This window comes from Epinephelus moara, chromosome 15 (assembly GCF_006386435.1).
Source record: "Epinephelus moara isolate mb chromosome 15, YSFRI_EMoa_1.0, whole genome shotgun sequence".
In the NCBI taxonomy this organism is placed as follows: domain Eukaryota; kingdom Metazoa; phylum Chordata; class Actinopteri; order Perciformes; family Serranidae; genus Epinephelus; species Epinephelus moara.
Window position 1 is genome coordinate 15,452,955 of NC_065520.1, and position 23,305 is coordinate 15,476,259.

The following is a 23,305-nucleotide window of genomic DNA, read 5'->3' on the forward strand; positions in this document are numbered from 1 at the left end:
GGGAAGACTCAGGGAACAGGGAAGGACTAACGAGACAGGTGTGGCAGAAAACAGGCGGGAAAACACACAAAGACAGGAAGTAAAACCAGACACGACACATGAGGAGAGAATCTACAAAATAAAACAGGAAGCAGATTAAACATGAATGAAAACAGAAGGCTGAATAGTAATTTGATGGAGTGCCGCTTTAACTCTAGAGGTTTGTGGCTTGTTGTGTGGCTCCTCCTGTCCTTGTAAGGACATGATACATGTCTTTAAACTCAAACCAACATGCTTCCAGTGTATGTGTATAGTATACTTCACTTTGGTTGAACTCTCCGCTGAATAAATGAAATGAAGAGATACACTAATGTTTAAAAATTCCCCTCAGAGATTTTTTTTCCCCCCGCAAACTGAATCTTCTCTTCACAAGAGCGCTTTCCCCAAATTGGTTTTATGAAGTGATACCTCTTATTTTTCTTTAGGAAACCGGCAGCAGCAGTATCTTCTAAAAGCTTAAATTTCCTCTAGGGTTTCATCACGCCGGTTGGAAAACACCATCATATATTGGATTTGCACCCAACAGATGTAGCATAGTTTACCTCAAATTAGAAGGGCTGGATCTCTGGGAGTTGGTAATGTGTTGTTAAAATAGATTAAAAACACACCATCTGCCCACAGCTGGTGCGGGAAAAAGACAATATCCATCTTGGAATTGCAAGAGGAAAGTCGTTTGATTTTGTAGGCAGACGGGTTCTTTTACAATTCCAGCTCTGTTTTAGTGTAGTAGAGATAAAGATAGAAGCAAATCGGCTTTCCATGATCTGAAAAAGACAAACGCTTGCACACTTGCAAAATAACATTTCTACCCAGTGAAAGGTTTGGATAAAGAGCACCTTCCTGGCTTGCCTGTGTTTCCAGGGGAGCACGCAGGATCGATGCACACTGACTGATCTGCAGTGGCAATGAATTACTCCCGTGGATCCCCTGTGGTTCCACCTATACCTCAGCGGCTGCTGCAGAGAAACCTCGCAGCACTGCAGACAACCTCGCTCAAACCTTATGTGCCGTGCTCTCACCTCACTCCTCCTGGAAGTTTGCTCTTTACTGTTAAATGAGCTTTTGTCAGACGAGTGCTATGTGAATCAAATGCGCCCTCAGTTGTAATTACTCAATTATGTCCCCAGACCAAGAAGTGTTGAGGGCATCACTAGAATTGCTTTTTTGAGATTTTACTGTAATTACTTTCCTCCTTTGAAAAAAGACACTGCTGAAAGGACATTTTGGTGAGTTCAACCAAAAGGGGCTGCATATATACAGTGTTGAGTATGAAGAAGACATTACGACATGTAAAATAGGGAAGAAATATTTAAGATTCTGCAGTATTTGAAGGTCAGCAAAGTAAATTTGTAGCATTGATCAACTTATCTTTTGTACAAAGGGTCAGATTTCCCCAAGTTGTATCCCTTCTATTCAAGCGTGCATTCAGATTACACTCGAGGGGCTTTCACACCGTCGCGTGGCAACTTGCCACCGCCAGTCATTTTAATGAGGGGAAGGCAGCATAGGGGAAGCAGTTTTTCAACACAGCAGTAGGGGTATGAAGCGGTTGCCGCCCACGTGCACGCACACAGACGGCACCAAGGACAGCCAGAAAAAAAAATAAATAAATAAATAAAAAGCTGGGCTCTGGAGTATTCCATTTAGCTTATCCAATTTTTGAGACACTGGAATATGCTTCCTGGAATACTGCAAAGAAACTGGGATACTGTTGCATGTCAGCGTACCTCATACAACGGTTTGTGTGATATCACATAAATTAGTGCCCCACAAAGTTATATTTAGGTTTAGGCAAGTAGTTACTGTGGTTAGGTTTGGGAAAAGGAACAAGATGGGGATGTATCTTAAAATGACTCAAAGTTCAGTCAAAGTTCCGAACACATGTCTCCTGGACGGCTTGGAACCACTTCCTTCAGCACATTGGTCATGTGATCACAGCTATAGTGCAATGTCTTAACATGACTCCAGCCAGGTGACCTAACATGACTCTGACAGAAATTTCAATACGTAAGGAGAAGCAAATGCCGAAACCGGTTATCTAAATAACAGGAAACAGCAGCTTAAGTAACGGGAAGTACCTTCAATGTGTGTGTGAATGGGAAAGTTTGTGAACTGGTATTGCTTGTTGGTCAGACACTATAAATTGTCATGATGTACCAATTCTTTGGCTTTGTCAAAGATTAAAATACACACTGACAGTGACAGGCTGACACTAGTATGGAGGACAGTGTTATGTGGGGAGCATAGCTTCTTTCAGGAAGGTGAGTAACTACGTAGGTAATGTGCGTGTGGTTGAGAAGGAGACAAAGAAAGAGAGAGACGGTGGATGCACTCAAAGCAGACAGCTACTGGCGATCAGAGCAGAGATGAAATTAGCGGTTAAGCTGTAAAGTGGTAGTAAATGTACAGAGTGTTTAATATTTCCTGTTGCTCATTTGCGTCTATAAACATCACAAACCTACGCAAAGAGACCACAGTAATTTGTAAACGGGTCACTAGTATGCTCATGTAAATATCCTGAATATGAGCCTAACTCGGAAAAGCCTCATATACAGGAAATGTAGGGTTTAGGCGACAAAAGCACGTGGTTGGGTTTAGGAAAAAATAACAGTGTTTGGCATTACAAACATAGCGGTAGCGAACACCAGCCTCCCGGGTAAAAGTTGGTGGTTGTTCGCTCCATCCACCACCCCTACCTCCCGTCCTACTTGGACTTTCGTCACTTTAACCCACGTTGTTGCCCCTGATGTCACCAGGCACCGTTATTGTGTAACGGCATATCATGCGCCGCATATCATGCTGATGTGAAAGGACGTAGGTGTCTGACGGCGGATGTCACTGCCCAAGCACTGGTATTCGATGAGTGTGGAGTGAGACCAGGTTGATTGTTACATTTTGGTTGACTGTAAATGAAATGACCATGTGTGGCTGTGGCTATCGCAGTCTCAGGTAGGCCTGTCGCGATATGCGATAAGTCGGTTAATTGCACAGTAAATTAAAAGGGAGACGGTAACTTTTCCGGCCGCGATTAATTGCCATATTCATGCGTGTTTGTTTTCCTCGTCTCTCTCTAAATTTGTTATCGTGACAGGCCTAGTCTCAGGTGTTGAAATTTTCTTCCAAGACTCAATGTTTAGGTATGAAAGTCATTTTTTTTCTTTTCATCTACAGTTTTTTTCCTCACACTTTCTTAACCTTTAACATCTAGGAATCTGATGACCGTTCAGTTGTCTAGAATTAAATAATTCTGTCAAGTGTTGGCCTCATTGTTTCTAGCCAGCAGGGTGGCTTGTGTCATGGGTGGTTTGCTTGGGCTCAATTGTAATGCTGTGGTACTTCAACAGAGATACATTTTCTTTTTCTAATAATTACAGAAAAGTGTTCAGTCTATGTAAAATATCTATATATACTCTAGTTAGATATTTTGTGCCACAGTCCAGTGAAATCTTCTGCCTCTCAGTCTGGGTACCTGGGTTCAGTTCCCACCAAGAGCCAATCTTCTTCAAAATCTTTAATGTCTATGAATCAGAAGTTGTATTAACTTAAAATGTTGATATCCCCATATTATTTTTGGTTTGTAATAGGAAATTAGTATTGAAAATCACTAGCACTGAAACTTGTTTGCTCTGTGGTAAGGTCAGGTAAGGTTACTTTATTTGTACCCGTAGATAGATTTGACTTGACACTCATTTCATAAACAACACTGTGGTGAGCCCTCTCCGCCTGCCAACAAACAAACTGATGTGTCATACTCGAGTTGATTAATTATACTGTTTTAATTAAACTGAATTAATTGTTCGATGAATATTAAATTGCTTCAGCTATATCTATATTCTTCAGTTATTGTAGTCCTTGGTTATATGACGGGATTAGGTGTGTTGTTACAATTGCCCCCATATGCTGTTACAGTTACCCCTGCACATTGGGCCGGATGTTGCATTTGACTTTGAGTGTTTCAATCAGTATTGTGACTGACGTTGCTAGTATAAGAGAAACACAGATACAACCCAGGTAGCCAAAATGACCTGGCCAAGCATCGGCCAAAACTTGGCATGCCGGAAGAAGTAAGTTGGGTTGCCTACTCGGCTGAGACTCAGGATGGATGACACTCTAGAATCTGCATGCCGACCCAAACTCGGCATGCAGGAGGACAAAAGTCGGGCTATGTCCAGTTGCCTGGTTTGGCATAGACTCAGGATGAATCAGCAAAAATAAATGGTCGTATTTCTGGAAATTTAATGGCCATGCATCGGCCCAATCTCAACATGCCGAACTGAACAAGTTGGGCTGCCTCTGCTTGCCCGAATTGGCTGAGACTAGAGATGGCTGATGCCCCAGAATCAAGCCAAATAAACTGGCCTGATTCATGCTGCTGATGTTGCCATCACTAGGAAGTTACCTACATAAAAACTGTATTCTAATAGCCTACGAAGTTTTTGAGTAATGATATCAAATCAAGAAATGTATCAATGTATCAACCCCCTGTCTCCCCACTACAACAAACTACCGTCAAATAGATCTTAACCGTTTGGTTGTCACATATCACATAAATAAGAAAAATAAAAGCTTAGACCCTTGGCAGTTACACTAAGATAACAGACTGACTCTGTATAATCTATGTTTTCCTGAAGGTTTACCGACATCTGCCGCTCATAAAACTTAACTTCCTACATAAACCTAACAACAGCGATTCATTAACATAGTATAGAGTTACCATCAGCCATGCTTTATGTGACTTTCACCCACCTGGAAGGAAAAATAAAAGATGAAATGAGATGACAGGTTGCTTACAAACTAGTGCCTGCCTACATATAAATAACAAACCGTTCCCAAAATACTGCTGGTTCTGTCGAGTTGGCATTTTCAATCTGATGCCTGCTATGAGCCATGGGAGCATCAATTGGCATGTGTCAAATGAGGTACATCAGTTATGCCTTTTAGCATCTTTGGGCCTTCAATTGCTTTGCAGAAACTGGATCAGTTGTATCCAAAGCACCATCAGGCAGACCAAAAGTGACCACACCACTAGAGGATCAGTTTATCAAGCTTAGTTCCCTGAGAGAGGATGGGTCCAGACTTTGCTAAACAAAGCTCGCAAGACTCCAATCAGCAAAAAGTGTTGTTGAAATAAGGCTGTCTTGTAGTGGTCTCAGAGGATGAGAGTTTCTACAATACTTCACAGGAGGGGAAGCAAAGCCAAACGCTAGGGCGAGGGTAAGAAATACCACCATACTGATGAATCCAAGTCTGGGGTTTATGGCAGTAACAGAAGGATGAATGCATGGAGACAAACAGGAGACAGAGTAATGTTACTCCTTTCTTCAGAGACATGCTGTACCCTCTGGTTTGTATCTTTGTGGAGACGGATTCATATTGCAACAGGATAATAACCCCAGACACACCGCAAAGCAAAGCAAGAACTACTTGAATCCCGGAGATGACCTGCTTTGCACCTGACTTAAACTCATACATACATATATATGTCCCATATATGGTTCATTTAACTGTTGACGAGTAGTGAATTACATATAATTAAAGTAGCAGTTCTGGTAGTTCAAGAACATTTATATTTGCAAAGTGATTCAAGCTGTTGAATTACTTTGTTGGCATAATTGGTCTAGCTAACTCCAAATCATTTTGGTCCATCCCATTATGGTGAATGTGATATCTCAAGAACACTGTGAGAGAATTTCTTCAAATTTGGCACAAACATACGCTTAGGTTCAAGGACGAACTTGACTCAATTTTGGTTGTCAAAAGTCAAGATCGTTTTAACTTTATGTCCATGTCATTCTTGTGAACACGATATCTTGAGAACTCGTTGAAGGAATTTTTTTTATTTCAAATTCGGCACAACCATCCACCTGGGCTCAACAATGAGCTGATTGGAAGTTGTATGTCAAAGGTCAAGATCACTGTGACCTCTCAAAACACGTTTTCATACACTAATTTTGACAAACACAAATGTCTAATATAATGAAGTGATGACATTTTATTTCAAAAGGGTGAAACGATAAAGATGCTGGTGCACAAAGGTCAAGGGCACTGTGACCTTGCGTCCATCTCGTTCTTGTAAATGTAATATCTCAAGAAGGCCTTGATAGAACTTCTTCAAATTTGGCACAAACGTCCACCTGGGCTCAACAATGAACTGATTGGAAATTGTCGGTCAAAGGTCAAGATCACTGTGACGTCTCAAAACACGTTTTAATACACTAATGTTCACAAAATTTCACACAAACATCTAAAATTATGAAGTGATGACATTTTATTTCAAAAGGGTCAAACGGTAAAGATTCTGGTGCACAAAGGTCAAGGCCACTGTGACCTTGCGTCCGTCTCATTCTTGTAAGTGCAATATGTCAAAAAGGCCTTGATAGAACTTCTTCAAATTTGGCACAAACGTCCACCTGGGCTCAACAATGAACTGATTGGAAATTGTCGGTCTAAGGTCAAGATCACTGTGAGCTCTCAAAACAAAACACGTTGTAATACACGAATGTTCACAAAATTTCACACAAACATCTAAAATTATGAAGTGATGACATTTTATTTCAAAAGGGTCAAACGGTAAAGATTCTGGTGCACAAAGGTCAAGGCCACTGTGACCTTGCGTCCGTCTCATTCTTATAAGTGCAATATCTCAAGAAGGCCTTAATAGAACTTCTTCAAATTTGGCACAAACGTCCATCAAGGTCCCCGCGACCTCACAAAATGTCATATGTCAGGAACAGAAGGGGAGACAGTTGGCTAGATACTGACTTGGTGACACTATTCTTGGGTGTCTACTATGAAACTGTGCTGATTGTATAGATCTTCTGTGCTGCTAGGTTGAAGATGTGTGTGAAGCAACATATTCTAGTCCATTATGTAATTTTTATATTAATATAAGGCTAAATTCTAGATGTTTTATCTTGACTTTACAATATACTCACCAGTGTTTTCAGTGGTTATTCAGCTGTTTGTGTGTGACTCTGGGCCAAATAACGACTTTTTGTGACTCTCTGTGAATAGGCTGGCTGTTTTTTGGCATGTCAGTGAAACTATTGAACAGGAAGTAGGCTGCTGTGTGTGGAGAGAGCATACTGGGACAGACAGAGGTGATGGCAGCGATAGTGGTGGAGGCAGAGGCAGCGACAGGGAACACACTTTACATTGCCTCCGTTAACTGCCATTTGTATTCGTCCCGCTAACAGTAGAAAGCGCTGAAAGCAATGGAAAATTCAGATACCCCCCCCCCCCCCCCCCCCCCCACCCATATAAAGATGAGTAATGTGTGCAACGCCATGCAGCCAGCGGAGGAATATATTATCCCACTGGCCCGGGTGGCAGTGATGAATGTCCGGGACGAACTCACTGCACAGTCACCCAGGCAGCTCCACAGGCCCAAGAGAGCGCGCAGAGCGAGAGACACACAGATAGTAAGAGAGAGAAAGATAGAAGAGCACTCGAAGCAGTTTGATTTCTTAAGTTTTAAGTGCACTCCACGCTGACAGGATTGGGACACGGTGCCCTGAGACCACCCTCTCCTTCCCCGGCCATAAAGCACGGCTTTAAATCTGCAGGGCATCTTTCTGTTTGATCAAAGTGCCCTGAGTGGACCCCCCTCCCTCCCTCCCTCCTGACTTCTGACTCCACTGCTGCACGACACAAAAAGAGATGGGTAGTAACAGTCAATTTGCCTGTTTGTTTGATGGAAAGCCAGCCAAATAGTTTTGCCTGAGCCCACAGAGGCCTGCAGCGACCATCAGATACGTATCGGTTAGAGACTATGACAACTTAATGGCAGCGCTCTTGTTTTATGTGCATCTGCCTCTTCAAGGTTGTTCCTGCCGCCCACACTGTTCCACCGGGCCTCTTTTAATGTGGAACTGAATGACAAACAGGAACTTATTGACACCGGCCTGCCATCCTGCCTCTGTAATTAGCAGCCTTGTATCCAACCTGAGTGAATCCGTCCGGGGTCGGTCCGGGACGTTGACCGCAGATTCTTCTCAGATCCCCTCCCCACACTTGGCTGCAGGATTAGCAACCCACTCGGAGCACAGCGGAGATTAATAACCTGTCACTGTGGGTTGCTTTCGACTCCTTTGCCTCACTGTTTTCTTTTGCGGAGGAGGAGAATGATACACCCCTCCTCCGTGGCTGTGTTGCTTTCTGCCTACATAAACCGTACACTTCCTGTTGCACACCGTTGTGCATCTCGCCACAGACTAGTGCAACTGGAAGAGAAACCAATAATTGGTGTGGGCAGCGTGTATCCTCTTTAAACTAATTACACAGCACAGAGAGTCACTCTCTAGATGCACTTTTTCCCTACAATGCAGCACTAGAATTAGTCGCAGGCTTTGTTTTTAAAAGGCAGAGTTCAAATAACATTCCTGAGTGTACACTACATGTCCTAATAAAAGCCTGAGTGACTGAGTCCCAAATAATGGGTAAAAAAAAAAAAAAAGTAAATAAAGGTCAGTCACTGATAAAGGCAAAGTAAAAAAACACTGAGCTGAGATTAAATGACCTGTACTATAACAGTTCACATAATATATCCAGTAATGCAGTATAATGTTGGGTTTTATTTTTTATTTTATTTTTTGAAATAAAGAAAGACAGCCCGGGGAAAAAGGGTACAATTTTTAACTTAAGAAACTTCCCCTTGTTTTGATATTATTTAATTAAATATGCACTAATGTCCAAAAAGCTGATCACTGGATGAAGCCAGGTTCCAAAACAACAGCTATAGAAATTAAATTTTTGCTGTTGTATTCTATAAATCAGGCTTTGAATGATATATGCTCATTTTATGTGCAGGTAGTCCACAAATTTGGAGTGAGACTCGGTTGGCATTAGTTTGGCACACAAACAGCATCAGAAAAACACAGATTTGTAACATGAAACTGCTTTATGCAGTGTTTTTACCGGTTTAAATCACCTGGTCTGTTTGTTTTAGAGAGGAAGAGACCTCTGTGGATAATTCGGCTCCTGGTAAAAACTTCTTAAAGGTCTGGATCTTAAAGCCTCTGGAAACCCAAAGCCACAATAGCCTTCTAACTATCTAATTTAGGGTCTTATGTACATAATATTAAACATGTAAAAACAATTAGAAATCAGTTTCCATCCAAATTCGAAATATCTGTCTTTTAAGTTTTTGTACATTCTTGAAATTTGGTTTCATTTGGCCGTGGTTATCTCTGAGATTTATTACGCAATAAATTCCAAACCAATATAAATCATCCGTCAGTTGTCTCGTTCCGCCCCCCAGTGGCAGCGCAACAAAACCTTTCTGCTCCAGCTAAATCTGCCTCTTTGAGTCTGAGCCAACAAACAGCTTTCTAGTCTGATGTTTAGAAAATACAGATCGTAAACTGGCTGAACCGCCCGGCTGCGACCCAGCGGAGGCTCTGCCTCGGGCGGGCTCCCAGCAGCACTCGAATCAGGTTGACCGGCTCCAGAGCCCGGACAATCCGAGCCTTTGCAGCTCGTGGAGCTGCAGGAAGAGGCGGCTTGTGAGTGGCCGGGCTTGCCCCCTGGGCCCGGCGCCGGTGTCGGCTCGCGGGGAGGGGACGTAATGTGCATCCTTCCTCACCCCTAACCCCAACCCCAAGCAGTTAGCTTTGCTACGCATAAACATATCCCCAATCGCGGAGGTGTTGCTGCTGGAAACAACACAATTTTAGCCGGAGGGGAACATTATTCGAGGCGGGCAAATACTTCTACACAACGCCAGAGAGACGGCTGGCCAGCACCGGTCTCTCCCGCTTTGACGGTCGGTGTGTGTGTCAGAGTAAAGGCATATTTCATCTATTAAGACTGGATGTGTTTGAATGAAAAAGGCTATTATCAGAAAAACGCAGATTTATGTTTTCAGTGAAAACTAGATGTCAATCAAAACGAGGGAGCTGTCAATCAGAGCGTTATCTGCCATGCCCACTCTGTCCTGGCAAGTGGTCTAAACAGCAAAATGTGCTGTTTTTAAACCAGGTTTTCTAATAGTTATGAATGGTTATTTTTACTCAGACTTTTGTGGATGATAAATGAGACACTCGACTTTGATATAATATATGCATTTTTACTATTTCAAGCTGTGTTTCCAAAGGCTTTAAGATATCAGAGAAAAAAGCTGAGCACATGTTAGCAGATGCTGGTTCAATTATCCATCTCTGACATGCCAAACAGCATCAGAAAAACACTGATTTGTAACATGAAACTGCTTTATTCCCTGTTTTTACCGGTTTAAATCACCCGGTCTGTTTGTTTTGGAGAGGAAGAGACCTCTGCGGATAATTCGTCTCCTGGTTAAAACTCCTTGAATGTCTGGATTTTAAGATATTGGAGAAAAAAGGTGAGCATATGTTAGCAGATGCTAGTTTAGTGTCCAATCTCTGACGTGCCAAACAGCATCAGAAAAACACTGATTTGTAAAATAAAACTGCTTTATGCAGAATTTTTACTAGTTTAAATCACCCAGTCTGTTTGTTTTGGTGAGGAAGAGAACTCTGCGGATAATTCGTCTCCTGGTCAAAACCTCCTGAACAAAAAACAGTGAAGGAATTCTAACCAGGAGATGTTTCAGTTGGTTGAAATCTGCAATCCTCACCCCTAAATATAACTAAATCTCCCTGAATCTTACACACTGCTCCTTTAAAATTCATGCCTGAGCAACCAAGCATTAACAGCAGAGCAGATCAGTAAAGAATAGACTTCCTCATGATGGGAAATCAGCAACAAACTCTCTGATATAACCCTGTTTCAAACAAAAGCCCAGTTCTCTACAGTTAAGGTAAATAGTGCCACTTTTTGAGAACTGACAGTCAGCACAATATCATGGTTTTAAATCTCAGCACGAGCCGCACACAAGCTGGCCAGCTCCCCTCTCAATTTGATATTTTCCTCAGCAGATGCTCTCATCCCCAATGACATTTGAGAGACTTCCAAGCAGCCCGGTCGGCAGGGCCGGAGATAATGGCTCCGTTCAGCTGCCGGGTCCAGGCAAGCGAGACTTACTGTAGTGCGGGAGATGTGAGAGACACTGGGCCATCTGAGGACAACACTGATACTTATTTCTGCATTTTTTTGTCTTGAGTTAAAAGAAGTGAAAGAAAATATACATATATATTTCCACAAACTCTATTTCTGCGAAGTCTTGGTAAAGCTCACCCTGAGGACTCCATGTTAAAATCAGCTGAGGGCTCCTGATGATGAAGATGCTGCCGGCTGATTCACTGCGAGCCCTGCTTGTTGGACGGATTTATATCTTCTCCTTTCATCTACTTTCATGCAAAGGGCCCACTCTTAATTTATAATCACCACCTACACATGTACTAATCACCCAGCTTAATCACAACTGGAGAGCCTCATAAACAAGGTATTCATCTGGCCTAATTGCAGCGTTCCCTGCACATTACACAAAGAACAAATGAAGCAGGAGGGAGGGGAGACAGATGTAGAGATTGCGGGGTTAAAGCCGTGGAAATTCTTATCAGAGTCTGCCCGAAAACCATATCTCTAACACCGTTTATCCCCTTACTTTGCTGTGTTGTAAAAAAGATCAGTGTTGAATTAAGAAAGGTCGAGATATTTTCTTTGGTGTGTGGACGCTGATACTGTTTTTGCTTGTCAATTACAACATTAAGAGTGAATGGCGTCCATGTCTCCTGCTCCACTCTAAGCTCTTACTGTTCTTTAGATTGTAGATTTCAGCCTGAGAGTGCTGGAAAAGTATTTGATCTTTCAATTGTGATAAATTTCAAAGTGATCTGATGGACTTTTTTCTTTGTAGAATAACACAATCTGGAATTAAACGCAGCCTATGTGTTACTTTCAGGTCAAACAAACTCTGGACTTTCACCCAGGAGCCAAATGTGTGACAAACCATGTTTTCTTTTGCTGTTCTAAATCTAACCACGTTCCATTGTTGCCTAAACCTAAGGAAATATTTTACTCATGACTAAACTATGCATGTACTCTTTACATTTCCTATGAAAACAGAACTGCATTTTGAAGACACGATGTAGCCAGTAGCCTTTTTTAGATAGGAGTTCTGCAAATTTGCAGGAAAGCCCAATCAGTCTTCTTTCAGCATTGGCAGTATAAAAACAAAATCAGGGAGTGCAGCAAAATGTCGCCTACCTACTTTTGTTTATCCAGAATGCGCCTTTTTCGGGGCAATGGGGGGCGTGAGCAAGTAACAAAACCTGTAGCTCAGCGTGTGACGTAAACAGTGATGTGGGAGGGAAGCAGCGGCTGGTCAGTCCTTCGGCGATTCTCTCGTAAGTCGGCCCGTTCTTCACCGTCCCCGTCATCTGACGGTCTTCGTTTGCGAGGACAAGGAGGGCGCGCAATTCCTTGTCTCCCCAGTTGCTCATCTTTACAGTGTCTGTCAGGTTTGTGTTGCCCTCTTGCTACTAGCTGCTCGCTAATTCCTGCTATCAGCTGTTTCCTGTTTATCCACCGCCAGTGGGTCGCACGTGCGGCGTCATCAACAGCTCCTCCCACAAGTCATCAACAGCCCCTCCTGTTGCGGAAGGCCGCCCCGGTCTGGAAAATTGGGCACCTCGGATCAACTCGCCAATCCGGCTCTGTGTGTCTAAATGCTCGCAGCTTGCCGGCAAATCGGCCCAACATTCGCGGAAAATCTGGCAATGTAAAAGGGGCTAGAGACACATCGTCACTGATTATTCAAAACTGATGCAGGAGGGGACCTAGTGTGTTATATTTAGACGTGCTGATGGACTATTTGATGAGTTGGGATGAGAACGTGTTGGAAAAGACTTCAGAAAAACAATATTTTTGGACAATTTTCACATTTTAACATCAGCGAAGTAAACACTGTTTGGAGGGAAGGGATATCCTTGAATAGGGTTAAATGTCATTTCAGGGTTTAAGGAATAGTTCGGCTTCTTTTGAGAGGGGTTGTATGAGGTACTTGCAGTGTACTGCTATGGATGGGGGCCAGCAACAAAACGTATTTTAGCCACCTAAAAAAAGTCCGACCTAAAACAGATCTATATCAGTTTAAGTGTATGGAATACTGAGAGTATTTTTACTGCCTTACCTTGCCGTCACACAGCGTACTCCAATGGGGAATCCGTTAACGGCTTCAGTTACCCATGTAAGCTCTTGTCAAAGCCACCAGACTCCATTGCCAACTGTCATCTACTGTATGTAATGTACTGTCTATGGATAAGTACCCCATACAACCACACATTATCAAGGAAATGATTCTAGAAAACGCACTATCCTATCCAGCACATTGGATGTCACATAAATTTAGGCACCAACGTTCCCATACTTTTCCAGATGTACACTTTGTGGGATATTCTTTGACACCATCAGAATCAGAAATCAGCCGCATCCTGCATGTTCTCATCGAACGCATGCTTGATACAAAAGCAACATTTTTCCATTTATATACATTTTTAATTTTCCATGTCCTCTTTTGCAGATATCCACGATGAGAATGGGTTAAAGCCGGTCATGGTTTACATCCACGGAGGCTCCTACATGGAAGGAACTGGCAACATGATTGACGGCAGCATCCTGGCCAGCTACGGGAACGTCATCGTCATCACAATCAACTACCGGCTCGGTGTTCTGGGTGAGTCCACCGTTCCGAGGCTTTAATTAGTTTGGAGAAGGCTGATTGAGTCAGAAAGTGAGTTATTGATTTAATGAGGGGTTTAATGACTACTGGGTTCCTACTGTTTCACCAACTGGCTGGTCTTTGTGCGAGGGAAGGCTGCGGAGGACTGGATGTACATGCCGAGAGTTGGACGGCGGAAACCTTCTTAAGTTCTTTTTGATTACATTTGCAAGTCTCTGGTTGCTTTAATGAAACTGGAAACACTCGTGGTCTCTTTTATCGTTCTTAAAGACAAATATATACTGAAGCAAATCAAGACTTAGGTGGAGATGTTTGCTGTTCTCACTTCTGATTGCATGCGTGGTTTGGGGGTTTTCTGCCTCCAGCTATCGTGCTTTTCTTCCCCCCTGGTGCCAGTCAGCTGCTAATGGCAGTGTAGGAGATACTTTGCATATGTTTGCTTTATATCAAATGCTTGTGCAGCCTCAGATGACCCCCAAAGCAACAGATAAGCACATGCAAATTAAGAAAAGCCTCTCAAATTTGTAGCTTTTCCAATGACTTTAATCATTCCGCAGCATCAAGCATCCAGCGGCCCACAAAAAAATTCCACGCTGGGAAAATTGATCCGTTGTGATCCGAGCCAGTATCTACACCACAGTGCTGTGCATCTTATTTTGTTCCCGTCTGTAAGATGAAAGTCGTTTCAGGCTCACACAGGGATACTTTATCTTGCCTCTGACATAAAGGTTTGGCTTGTGAATGTCTGTTGCAGGAGAAAATGTCTGAGTCTGAGAGGAGGCTGATAGCATCAAATGTTTTGAGGGAAAGAGTTTTGAAACCTGGAGGGAGCATAGCTGTGGCCATTTTATGCTCGAGTTGAACCAGTGTTTGAAGTGGAAATGGTGGCCGAGGAACCATTTCTCAGAAAGCGCGTCTCGCCTAATTCTGAGTGTCATCTCCAAATTAGGCAGAAAATAAACATGTGAACCTGTCCGTCTCTTTATAAAGCCTGTAATGCCTAATTGGCAACTGCAAGTTCATCCCTCAGGGTGGATTTACAAAACCTGAGTCAAGGCTGCAAAATTTAACATCAATTATGTGGATATTTCACACACAGATGATGTAAACGGGCAGGTTCATCGGATGTACTGCTGTAAAATAAGGTCTGAAGCTGGGCTGCACATGTCTGAGAAGTAAAGAAAGTGTGAGTCCTCAGCTACAAGCTTGAAATTTCAGTTGAAGAAACCATTAAATGTGCTTCAGAAGTGCAGTCACACTCTTCCCTCTACAAGATGGAAGGCTATACGGGAGGAAATAGCAGTTTGATAATGCTGTCGGCTCGACGGAAAACTCAGCCTTAAATAAAAAAAAAATTCTCATCACCGGAGTTTGGCATGAGCTGCGAGCTTGTTCTCACATTCTCTTCTGGTGACATGAATAGTGATGTGTGGTTTAGAAACATGCCTCTCCTTTTCAAACATCCTCTATCAGGCAAACAGTGCCTCTGTGGAGGGAACACTGTCTGCTTGTCTGCACACTAGGAGCTCAGCTTTTACACCTGATTCTCCCAGCCCTTCAATCATAGATTCAACACCCTGAAATATGAGGAAAGTTCTCCAATTTAAACAAAACGCATCGTGTGTTCATACCCTCTATAACGACACAAACGAGCAGGTCATGATCTGAGAATTCTAACAGCAGCTGGTCTGTTCTTATTCACTCTTACTCATACCTTATAGTGCAACAATTATGCACCATAATTCATCTATAACTCTGGATCAAAGGAGAAGTCAGTTCACATAGTATAAAAAGCGACAAACAGAGGACTTCGACCCGGGACACTGGGGTTTGTGTCCTGTGTGGAACCCAAAGTCAACCTTTTTTTACTTGAAGTTACATAAAGGAGTAATATTGCATTGTCATGTCACGCCAAGTTAACGAACCAACCTACCTGACACAGGCTCAGGGGCCCAAAGTGTCATGGGCCACCCTGGCCAACACCTGCAAAATGTCAAGCAGCAATGAACGTACCAGGAGGAGACTTGAAATGACCACAAAGGAATATAACAACTACAAAGACATACAGAGCAACAACAAAGGGACTCAAAATGACCACACCACAAGACTCAAAATGACTACAAAGAGACATAAAATGACTGCAGAGAGACATAAAATGACTGCAAAGAGATTCAAAATGACTACAGACATAAAATGACTGCAAAGAGACTCAAAGTGACTGCAAAGAGACACAAAATAACTACAAAGAGACTCAAAATGACTACAGAGAGACATAAAATGACTGCAGACACAAACTGACTGCAAAGAGACATAAAATGACTACAGACATAAAATGACTGCAAAGAGACACAAAATGACTGCAAAGAGACTCAAAATGACTACAAAGAGACATAAAATAACTGCAAAGAGACACAAAATGACTGCAAAAAGACTCAAAATGACTGCAGAGTCTCAAAATGACTGTAAAGAGACATTAAATGCAAAGAGACATAAAATGACTGCGGAGAGACTCAAAATGACTGCAAAGAGACATTAAATGCAAAGAGACACAAAATGACTGCGGAGAGACTCAAAATGACTGCAGAGTCTCAAAATGACTGTAAAGAGACATGAAATGACTGCAAAGAGACACAAAATGACTGCAAAGAGACATAAAATGACTGCGGAGAGACTCAAAATGACTGCAGAGTCTCAAAATGACTGCAGAGAGACATAAAATGACTGCATAGAGACTCAAAATGACTGCAAAGAGACTCAAAATGACTGCAAAGAAACATAAAATGACTGCAAAGAGACTCAAAATGAGTGCAGAGTCTCAAAATGACTCCAAAGAGACACAAAATGACTGCAAAGAGACACAAAATGACTGCAAAGAGACACAAAATGACTGCAAAGAGACACAAAATGACTGCAGAGAGACTCAAAATGACTGCAGAGAGACATCAAATGACTGCAAAGAGACTCAAAATGACTGCAGAGTCTCGAAATGACTGCAAAGAGACACAAAATGACTGCAAAGAGACACAAAATGACTGCAAAGAGACTCAAAATGACTGCAAAGAGACACAAAATGACTGCAAAGAGACACAAAATGACTGCAGTGAGACATCAAATGACTGCAGAGAGACTCAAAATGACTGCAGAGAGACTCAAAATAACCGCAGGTCCTGCCACTGCAGGAATGGACAAAGAATTGTTTTAATTTGTGAAGCCAGATTTGGGAAAATGGAATATAATGAGCAAATAAACACACCCAATTGAGTATATGAATGTGTGTGTGAATTGGTGAATGTGACTCGTAGTGTAAAAAGCACTATACAAGTACAGGTCTGTTTACCATTTAAATTGAACGTATGTGCTGTGTGGCTCCTGTGCTGTTTGCATATGGTTCATTGTTCAAAATGAAGCCTAATGCTCATGCTACCACCGCCGCTGCTCTGCTCTGCTTACCATTTGTTATAAGGCCGAGCTGTCTGCACCAGTCACTATATTTAGTTGCCTGAGAGCCGGGGGGAAAAGGTGTTCTCGAAAAGTGTGCACCGCAGAGAGAGAGAAAAAAAAGAGAGATGAAGAGAGAGACAGAGAGAGAGAGAGAGAATGCAGATGAGGATACAGATAGAGACAGGAAGGTGAGCGGAGCAGAGAGAGAGAAACTGAGAGAAAAACCAGAGTGACAATGTAGAAATGGTGATCTTGTTAAGCTGCAGGTTCTGATGTAAAAACACATCCGGCCCCAAATCGCAAAATGTGTGTGGCTCTGACAGAAACGAGCGTTCCATCGACACTAATTGACACGCAGTAGATTCACCCTGTGTGCTCCTGTTAAATTCTTGAGTCATTGCAGTCACTGGAGGGAAGCCATCTGTGCACAGGAAAGTGACACAACTTAAGACTGTGAGGCTAAACAGCACTCAGTGTGGGTCTGAACACAACTGGACTCACTGGTATTTGGTTCTGACCAATGGCACTTAGTTTTAAAGAAACCGTGTGTAAGATTTAGGGAGATTTAGTGGCAGCAGATTGCAACCAGCTGGAACTTCCTCCCAGTTAGAATTCCCTCAGTGTTTATTGTTCAGGAGGTTATTACTGGGAGCCGAATCATCCACAGAGGTCTCTTCCTCTCCAAAACAAACAGAGCAGGTAATTTAAACCAGTAAAAACAGCAAATAAAGCAGTTCAGGTTACAAATCAGTGTTTTTCTGATGCTGTTTGGCATGTTGGAGTTTGGCTGTCAGCCCAGCACCTGCGAATGTCTGCTGACCTTTTGTCTTTGATAGCTTAACATCCAAATGTTCAGGAAGTTATTACCGGGAGCCGAATTTGCCACAGAGGTCTCTTCCTCTCCAAAAGAAACACAACATGTGATTTCAATGAGTAAAAACACTGCATAAAGCAGTTTGAGGTTACAAATCAGTGTTTTTCTGTTGCTGTTTGGCATTTTAGTGTCAGCCCAGCACCTGCTGATGTCTGCTCACCTTTTGTCTTTGATAGCTTAACACCCAGATGCTCAGGAGGTTTTTACTGGGAGCCGAATTAGCCACAGAGGTCTCTTCCTCTCCAAAACAAACACAACATGTGATTTCAGTGAGTAAAAACACTGAATAAAGCAGTTTCAGGTTATAAATCAGTGTTTTTCTGATACTGTTTGGTGTTTTGGACTTTGGCTGTCAGCCCAGCACCTGCTGATGTCTGCTCATCCTTTGTCTTTGATAGCTTAACACCCAGATGCTCAAGAGGTTTTTACTGGGAGCCAAATTTTTCACAGAGGTCTCTTCCTCTTCAAAAGAAACACAACATGTGATTTCAATGAGTAAAAACACTGAATAAAGCAGTTTCAGGTTGAAAATCAGTGTTTTTCTGATGCTGTTTGGCATGTTGGAGTTTGGCTGTCAGCCCAGTACCTGCTGATGTCTGCTCACCTTTTGTCTTTGATAGCTTAACATCCAGATGTTCAGGAGATTTTTACCAGGAGCTGAATTATCCACAGAGGTCTCTTCCTCTCCAAAACAAACAGACCAGGTGATTTAAACAAGTAAAATGTTAAGAAATTAGCCTATGACCAGCTCCCTATAGCCTTCCCTAGGGAATTGAATGTGCTAGGTCCAGCACTGGATCTCTATTAGATAAAAGTAAGTAATGGAGTGAAGTACAGGGCTGAGAACAGCAAGCACAGTCACACCCGTGATGAGATCTGGGAACACAGCGGCATCGCTCCAACAAAGTCTAATGAGGCAGAAATAGTAAGAAGATCAGACCAGGAAGTGAGTGCAGCTCACAAACAACATGTGATCACACAGAAAAACTGTGAGTGTGTTCAATTACGGCACGCGTGGCAGGTCAAAGCTGAGGCAGGAATTTAGGGAATTAATATCACTGTGCTGGGGGTTTGATTCCAGCCTGTTTGACCATGTGACCGCTTGTGTTTCTTGCAAGCACTTGCGACCAAGCTCTGCTAAACGCCGTCCAACACACACAGCAGTCCCCTCACCTCACAGCATTTCTGTGTGCTGCGTTTCAAATGATTCAAACAGATACCTCCAGCTGCTGCGGGGAAGGTGCTAACGTGCAACACCGCCCGTCGCAGCGAGCGTGTGAACAGTGCGAGGCCGGGCCGAAGCAGACATCTTGTGCGAAGAGCTCTGCAGGCTGGGCAGCTTTCAACAGCGTCTGGGCCGGCGGGGTGATACATGCGGAGGGAGAGTGTGAGTGGAGTGAGAGAAGTCATCAGACACTCATCACCCTCAGCCACTTCAACCTCACACACCCTGTTGGACAGCTGTCAGTGGCTATATCGTTTACACTGTTTCCCTCAGCTCACTTTCAGAGTACATCTGCACTACTGTACCCAGTGCATGCAGTATAGTGTGGACCACGTCTCTGGGGCTCATATAAATATGTAATAAGCTAAAATACATAGAACTAAATATCATGATGGCTAAAAAAAAGTCAAACACAAGTCAACAACATGTACTGTACACACTGTGTAGTGTTCAGATTGCTGCATGACTCAGCAGTGACTGTAAAGAATCAATTTGGCACCAGAAAGGGTTGTTATTATATCTTTCCACCAACTGCAAGATGGATAGTGGAGTCACTGGCGTCAGGGTGGGCTGGTTATCGTAATATAAATCTTGCATTTACACTTTTTCATGTTTCATTTGGCTCAGATGCAGTGATAAACTATAAATTTAAGTGTAAGTGTTTCAAGTGCTCATCATCAAGATCCTCAAGATAAGTTTCATTTAGAGAACAAGATAATAGAGCAGTGGCCACGGAGAACACTCCATTCTCACTGGCTGGAGGGTGTGCATTGATTTTATTTGCACAGCTGTTGCCAGTAAATATGCACATACACCGATCAGCCAAAACATTAAAACTAGTGATAGCCAAATGAAGCTTCATGAACCACCAGTTGTATTTGCTGAACCCACTAGATGGCGCTCTTGGTGTAATGAAAATGGCTCAATGGATGGCAATGTAGTTTGGTTTCATCAAGTAACGGCCAAATGAAGCTTCATGAACCAGTTGTATTTGCTGAACCCACTAGATGGCGCTCTTGGTGTAATGAGGAAGGCTCAAGGGATGGCAATGCAGTTTGGTTTCATCAAGTAATGGCCAAATGAAGCTTCATGAACTATGAGTTGTATTTGCTGAACCCACTAGATGGCGCTCTTGGCGTAATGATGAAGCTTCATTTGGCCATTGCTAGTTGAAACCAAACTGCATTGCCATCCCTTCAGCCTTTTTCATTACACTAAGAGCGCCATCTAGTGGGTTCAGCAAATACAACTCATGGTTCATGAAGCTTCATTTGGACATCACTGATTAAAACCACTGAGAGGTGAAGTGAATAATATTTGTTGTCCTGAATGTAAACTGTATTTTTTCTGTTTTTGTTTCTGGCCACAGAGCATCCTTTCACGTGTCACCACAGCTCCCGCTACCTGTTGGAGTGTCAAAGTAATCAAGTAACATTGCCCCAAAATGTGAATCAATCTAAGAGCAGATCACAGTGTGTCTATGGTTAAATCAATCCATCTCTAAAGGCCCTCACAGCTGCTTTTAGGTCCTTTGGTGCAAATCCAAGTCTCTAGCTAACCCCAGCACGTGCATGTCCTTTCAGGTTAAGGTGCTTGAGGGCAAGTCTATGTCAATTCCAGGCAATGCTTCATTTTCCCTGCAAAGGACATTATAGAGAAAATAGGAATTTCTTCAAAAGTAAAGCTTGGTATGCTTGCCTGCAGACAAATTACACTTTTTTCCCATGTTCAGTGCACAGAGGGTCTGTTGTGCACGGACTAAAAGACTCTCTGGGTTATGCCAGCAATTACTGGAATTAATTAACTGGAAGTTATCCAAATGAACACTATTTTCTCCATAGTACCAAATTACAATTATTTCCTGGAAACTTCCTGGAAATTATTAAAATATAGTGTCGTCCCAGCTCTCTAAAGACAAACATTTTACTTTCAATGTTATGCTAAAAGTGACTTTTACACTGCTAAACTAAAGGCCAAATGATTTAATATTCAAAGTGACTGTTTTCCATTTCAAGTCTCCATTCAAACCAGCTCAAGTCTCAAGGAAGTCAAGTTTTGTGACTTCACTTTCACCAGTCCCGAGTGCTTAGACAACTGGTCCCTGTCAGAGGACCGTCTCTGTTTGCTCCCGGGCAATCTGGAGCACTTACTGGTGGGCTAAAAGGTGAACTCTCAAACTATACTCCCGATGCTTACACAGCAGAGACACCTGTCAGTTAGGGTCAGACAGTTCAGGTTGGGGGTCAGGCTCCCATTGTAGTTGTGATCTCTTTTATGCTGCCCCCACTGTGCTTCTTAAATCTGAGACATAGTGGAGTGTGCTGCAGGCCAAGGTGCTCTCTTTGGGTTTCTCTCCACAAGTAAGAGCATATTGGCAAAGGAAGTGCACACAGATCCATGATACGTAACCACAGATGCCTCCCCCAATGGCGGTGCACAAGTCCTAGGGCACAAGCATTAGCATAACCAACGCATGCTATTAAGGATGGTCAGTGAGCATGGGTGGATTACTGAGCAGGCCTACTGGGCACAGGTCCAGGGGCCCAAAGTGTCAGAGGCCCCTTGGCCTTCACCTGCAAAATATCACTGAAATAAGCATGTTCTGACCAGGGAGAGATTCAAATCAACCACAAAGAGACACAAAACAACCACAAAGAGACACAAAACAACCACAAGGACACACAATTCGACTACAAAGAGACACAAATGACCACAGAGACACAAATCGACCACAAGGAGACACAAAACAACGACAAAGAGACTCAAAACAACCACAAAGACACACAATTCGACTACAAAGAGACACAATTTGACTACAAAGAGACACAAAATGACTACAAAGACACACAATTCGACCCCAAAGAGACACAAATCGACCACAAGGAGACACAAAACAACCACAGACACAAAATGACCACAAAGAGACACAATTNAAAGAGACACAAATGACCACAAAGAGACACAAAACAACCACAAAGAGACACAAAACAACCACAAAGAGACACAAATGACTATGACAAAACCACAAAAAGATGCATAATGACTACAAAGAGACACAAAAAACAACAACAACAAAGCCTGTGTCTTGTTCCTCTGTAGTAAAGGTTGGAAGTGGTGCTTTTGTATGTCTGTGCCCCGGGGCCCATTCTCTCGTGATCCGCCCATGAGAGTGAGGTAGCGTCATCCTACTTCAACAGGGCCATGGTCAAAGTTCCCCTCTTTTCAGCAGTATGGCAGGTTGCGGTCTCCACCGTAGCTGCAGTGGGGTCATCTGTGCGTACAGATTTTGGTTCCAACAGTGCGGAGCTGGAGGTGCCAGGACGAGGTCTCTTGGATAACACTAAGTGCCATCTGGCTTCAGGAAGCTGTCACATGAGCCAGAGTGACGGTGAGCTTCATTAGGCTGCACTGGGATCTGTCAGAGGCACATGGCACTCTCCATTTGCTCTCCTTCTAACCCCCCACTGCCCATTGTGGCCGGACGTGAGATGACTAGTGATGGTTGTCTGATGGAGACATGTTGCTGATTTGCTCTCTGTTTGCTACGAACCAGTCTGGAAGTAAAAGAAAAACCCTGCAACCTAGACTCAGCTTACTCACTGCCTCACTTTATCGATTCGCTAAAAGTATATCAGAAGCCCTTTAGGACAGAGATAGTTTATGACTCATCATTAAATCACATTTAACGAAACATAATGTCAGGAATCACGCAGTTGGTTTGGAAAGCATTAAACCTTTGGCAGATTTTTGGAGCTAATAAATATTGTTCTGTTATTTTTGAAGCTGCTGATAGGGATTAAAGAAAAAAACGTATTTTTATTTGCATTATATTTCTAAAAACTGCAAAATCACTTCGACTGAACAAAAGCCAGAATAAATCATATATTTTTTTAAAGCTGCAATAATTCTTGTTCTTATTTTCTGGCAATTATTTTCAGACATATATCAACAAGAGGAAGAAGAGGAACAGTCTTATTCATATAGCACTTTTTAAGCTTAAGCACAAAGTGATTTCCATATTAAAAATAATAGAGGTTAAACAAATAAGTTAAATGGTGACAAGAGAAATAGGTTCATATGAAGCAGGCACAATTTAATTAAAGGAAATAATCATAATATAGACAGA

At 42.6% G+C, this 23,305-nt stretch overlaps 1 protein-coding gene across 1 annotated transcript in view; it reads left to right on the forward strand.

Annotated features, from left to right (window-relative positions):
• Positions 1–23,305, forward strand: part of nlgn4xa (neuroligin 4 X-linked a) — a 149,742-nt gene that overhangs the window by 56,361 nt on the left and 70,076 nt on the right. The window contains exon 3 of the mRNA XM_050063574.1: positions 13,481–13,633. Within this exon, the coding sequence (XP_049919531.1) occupies positions 13,481–13,633 (153 nt within the window). The remainder of the gene's footprint in view (positions 1–13,480; positions 13,634–23,305) is intronic.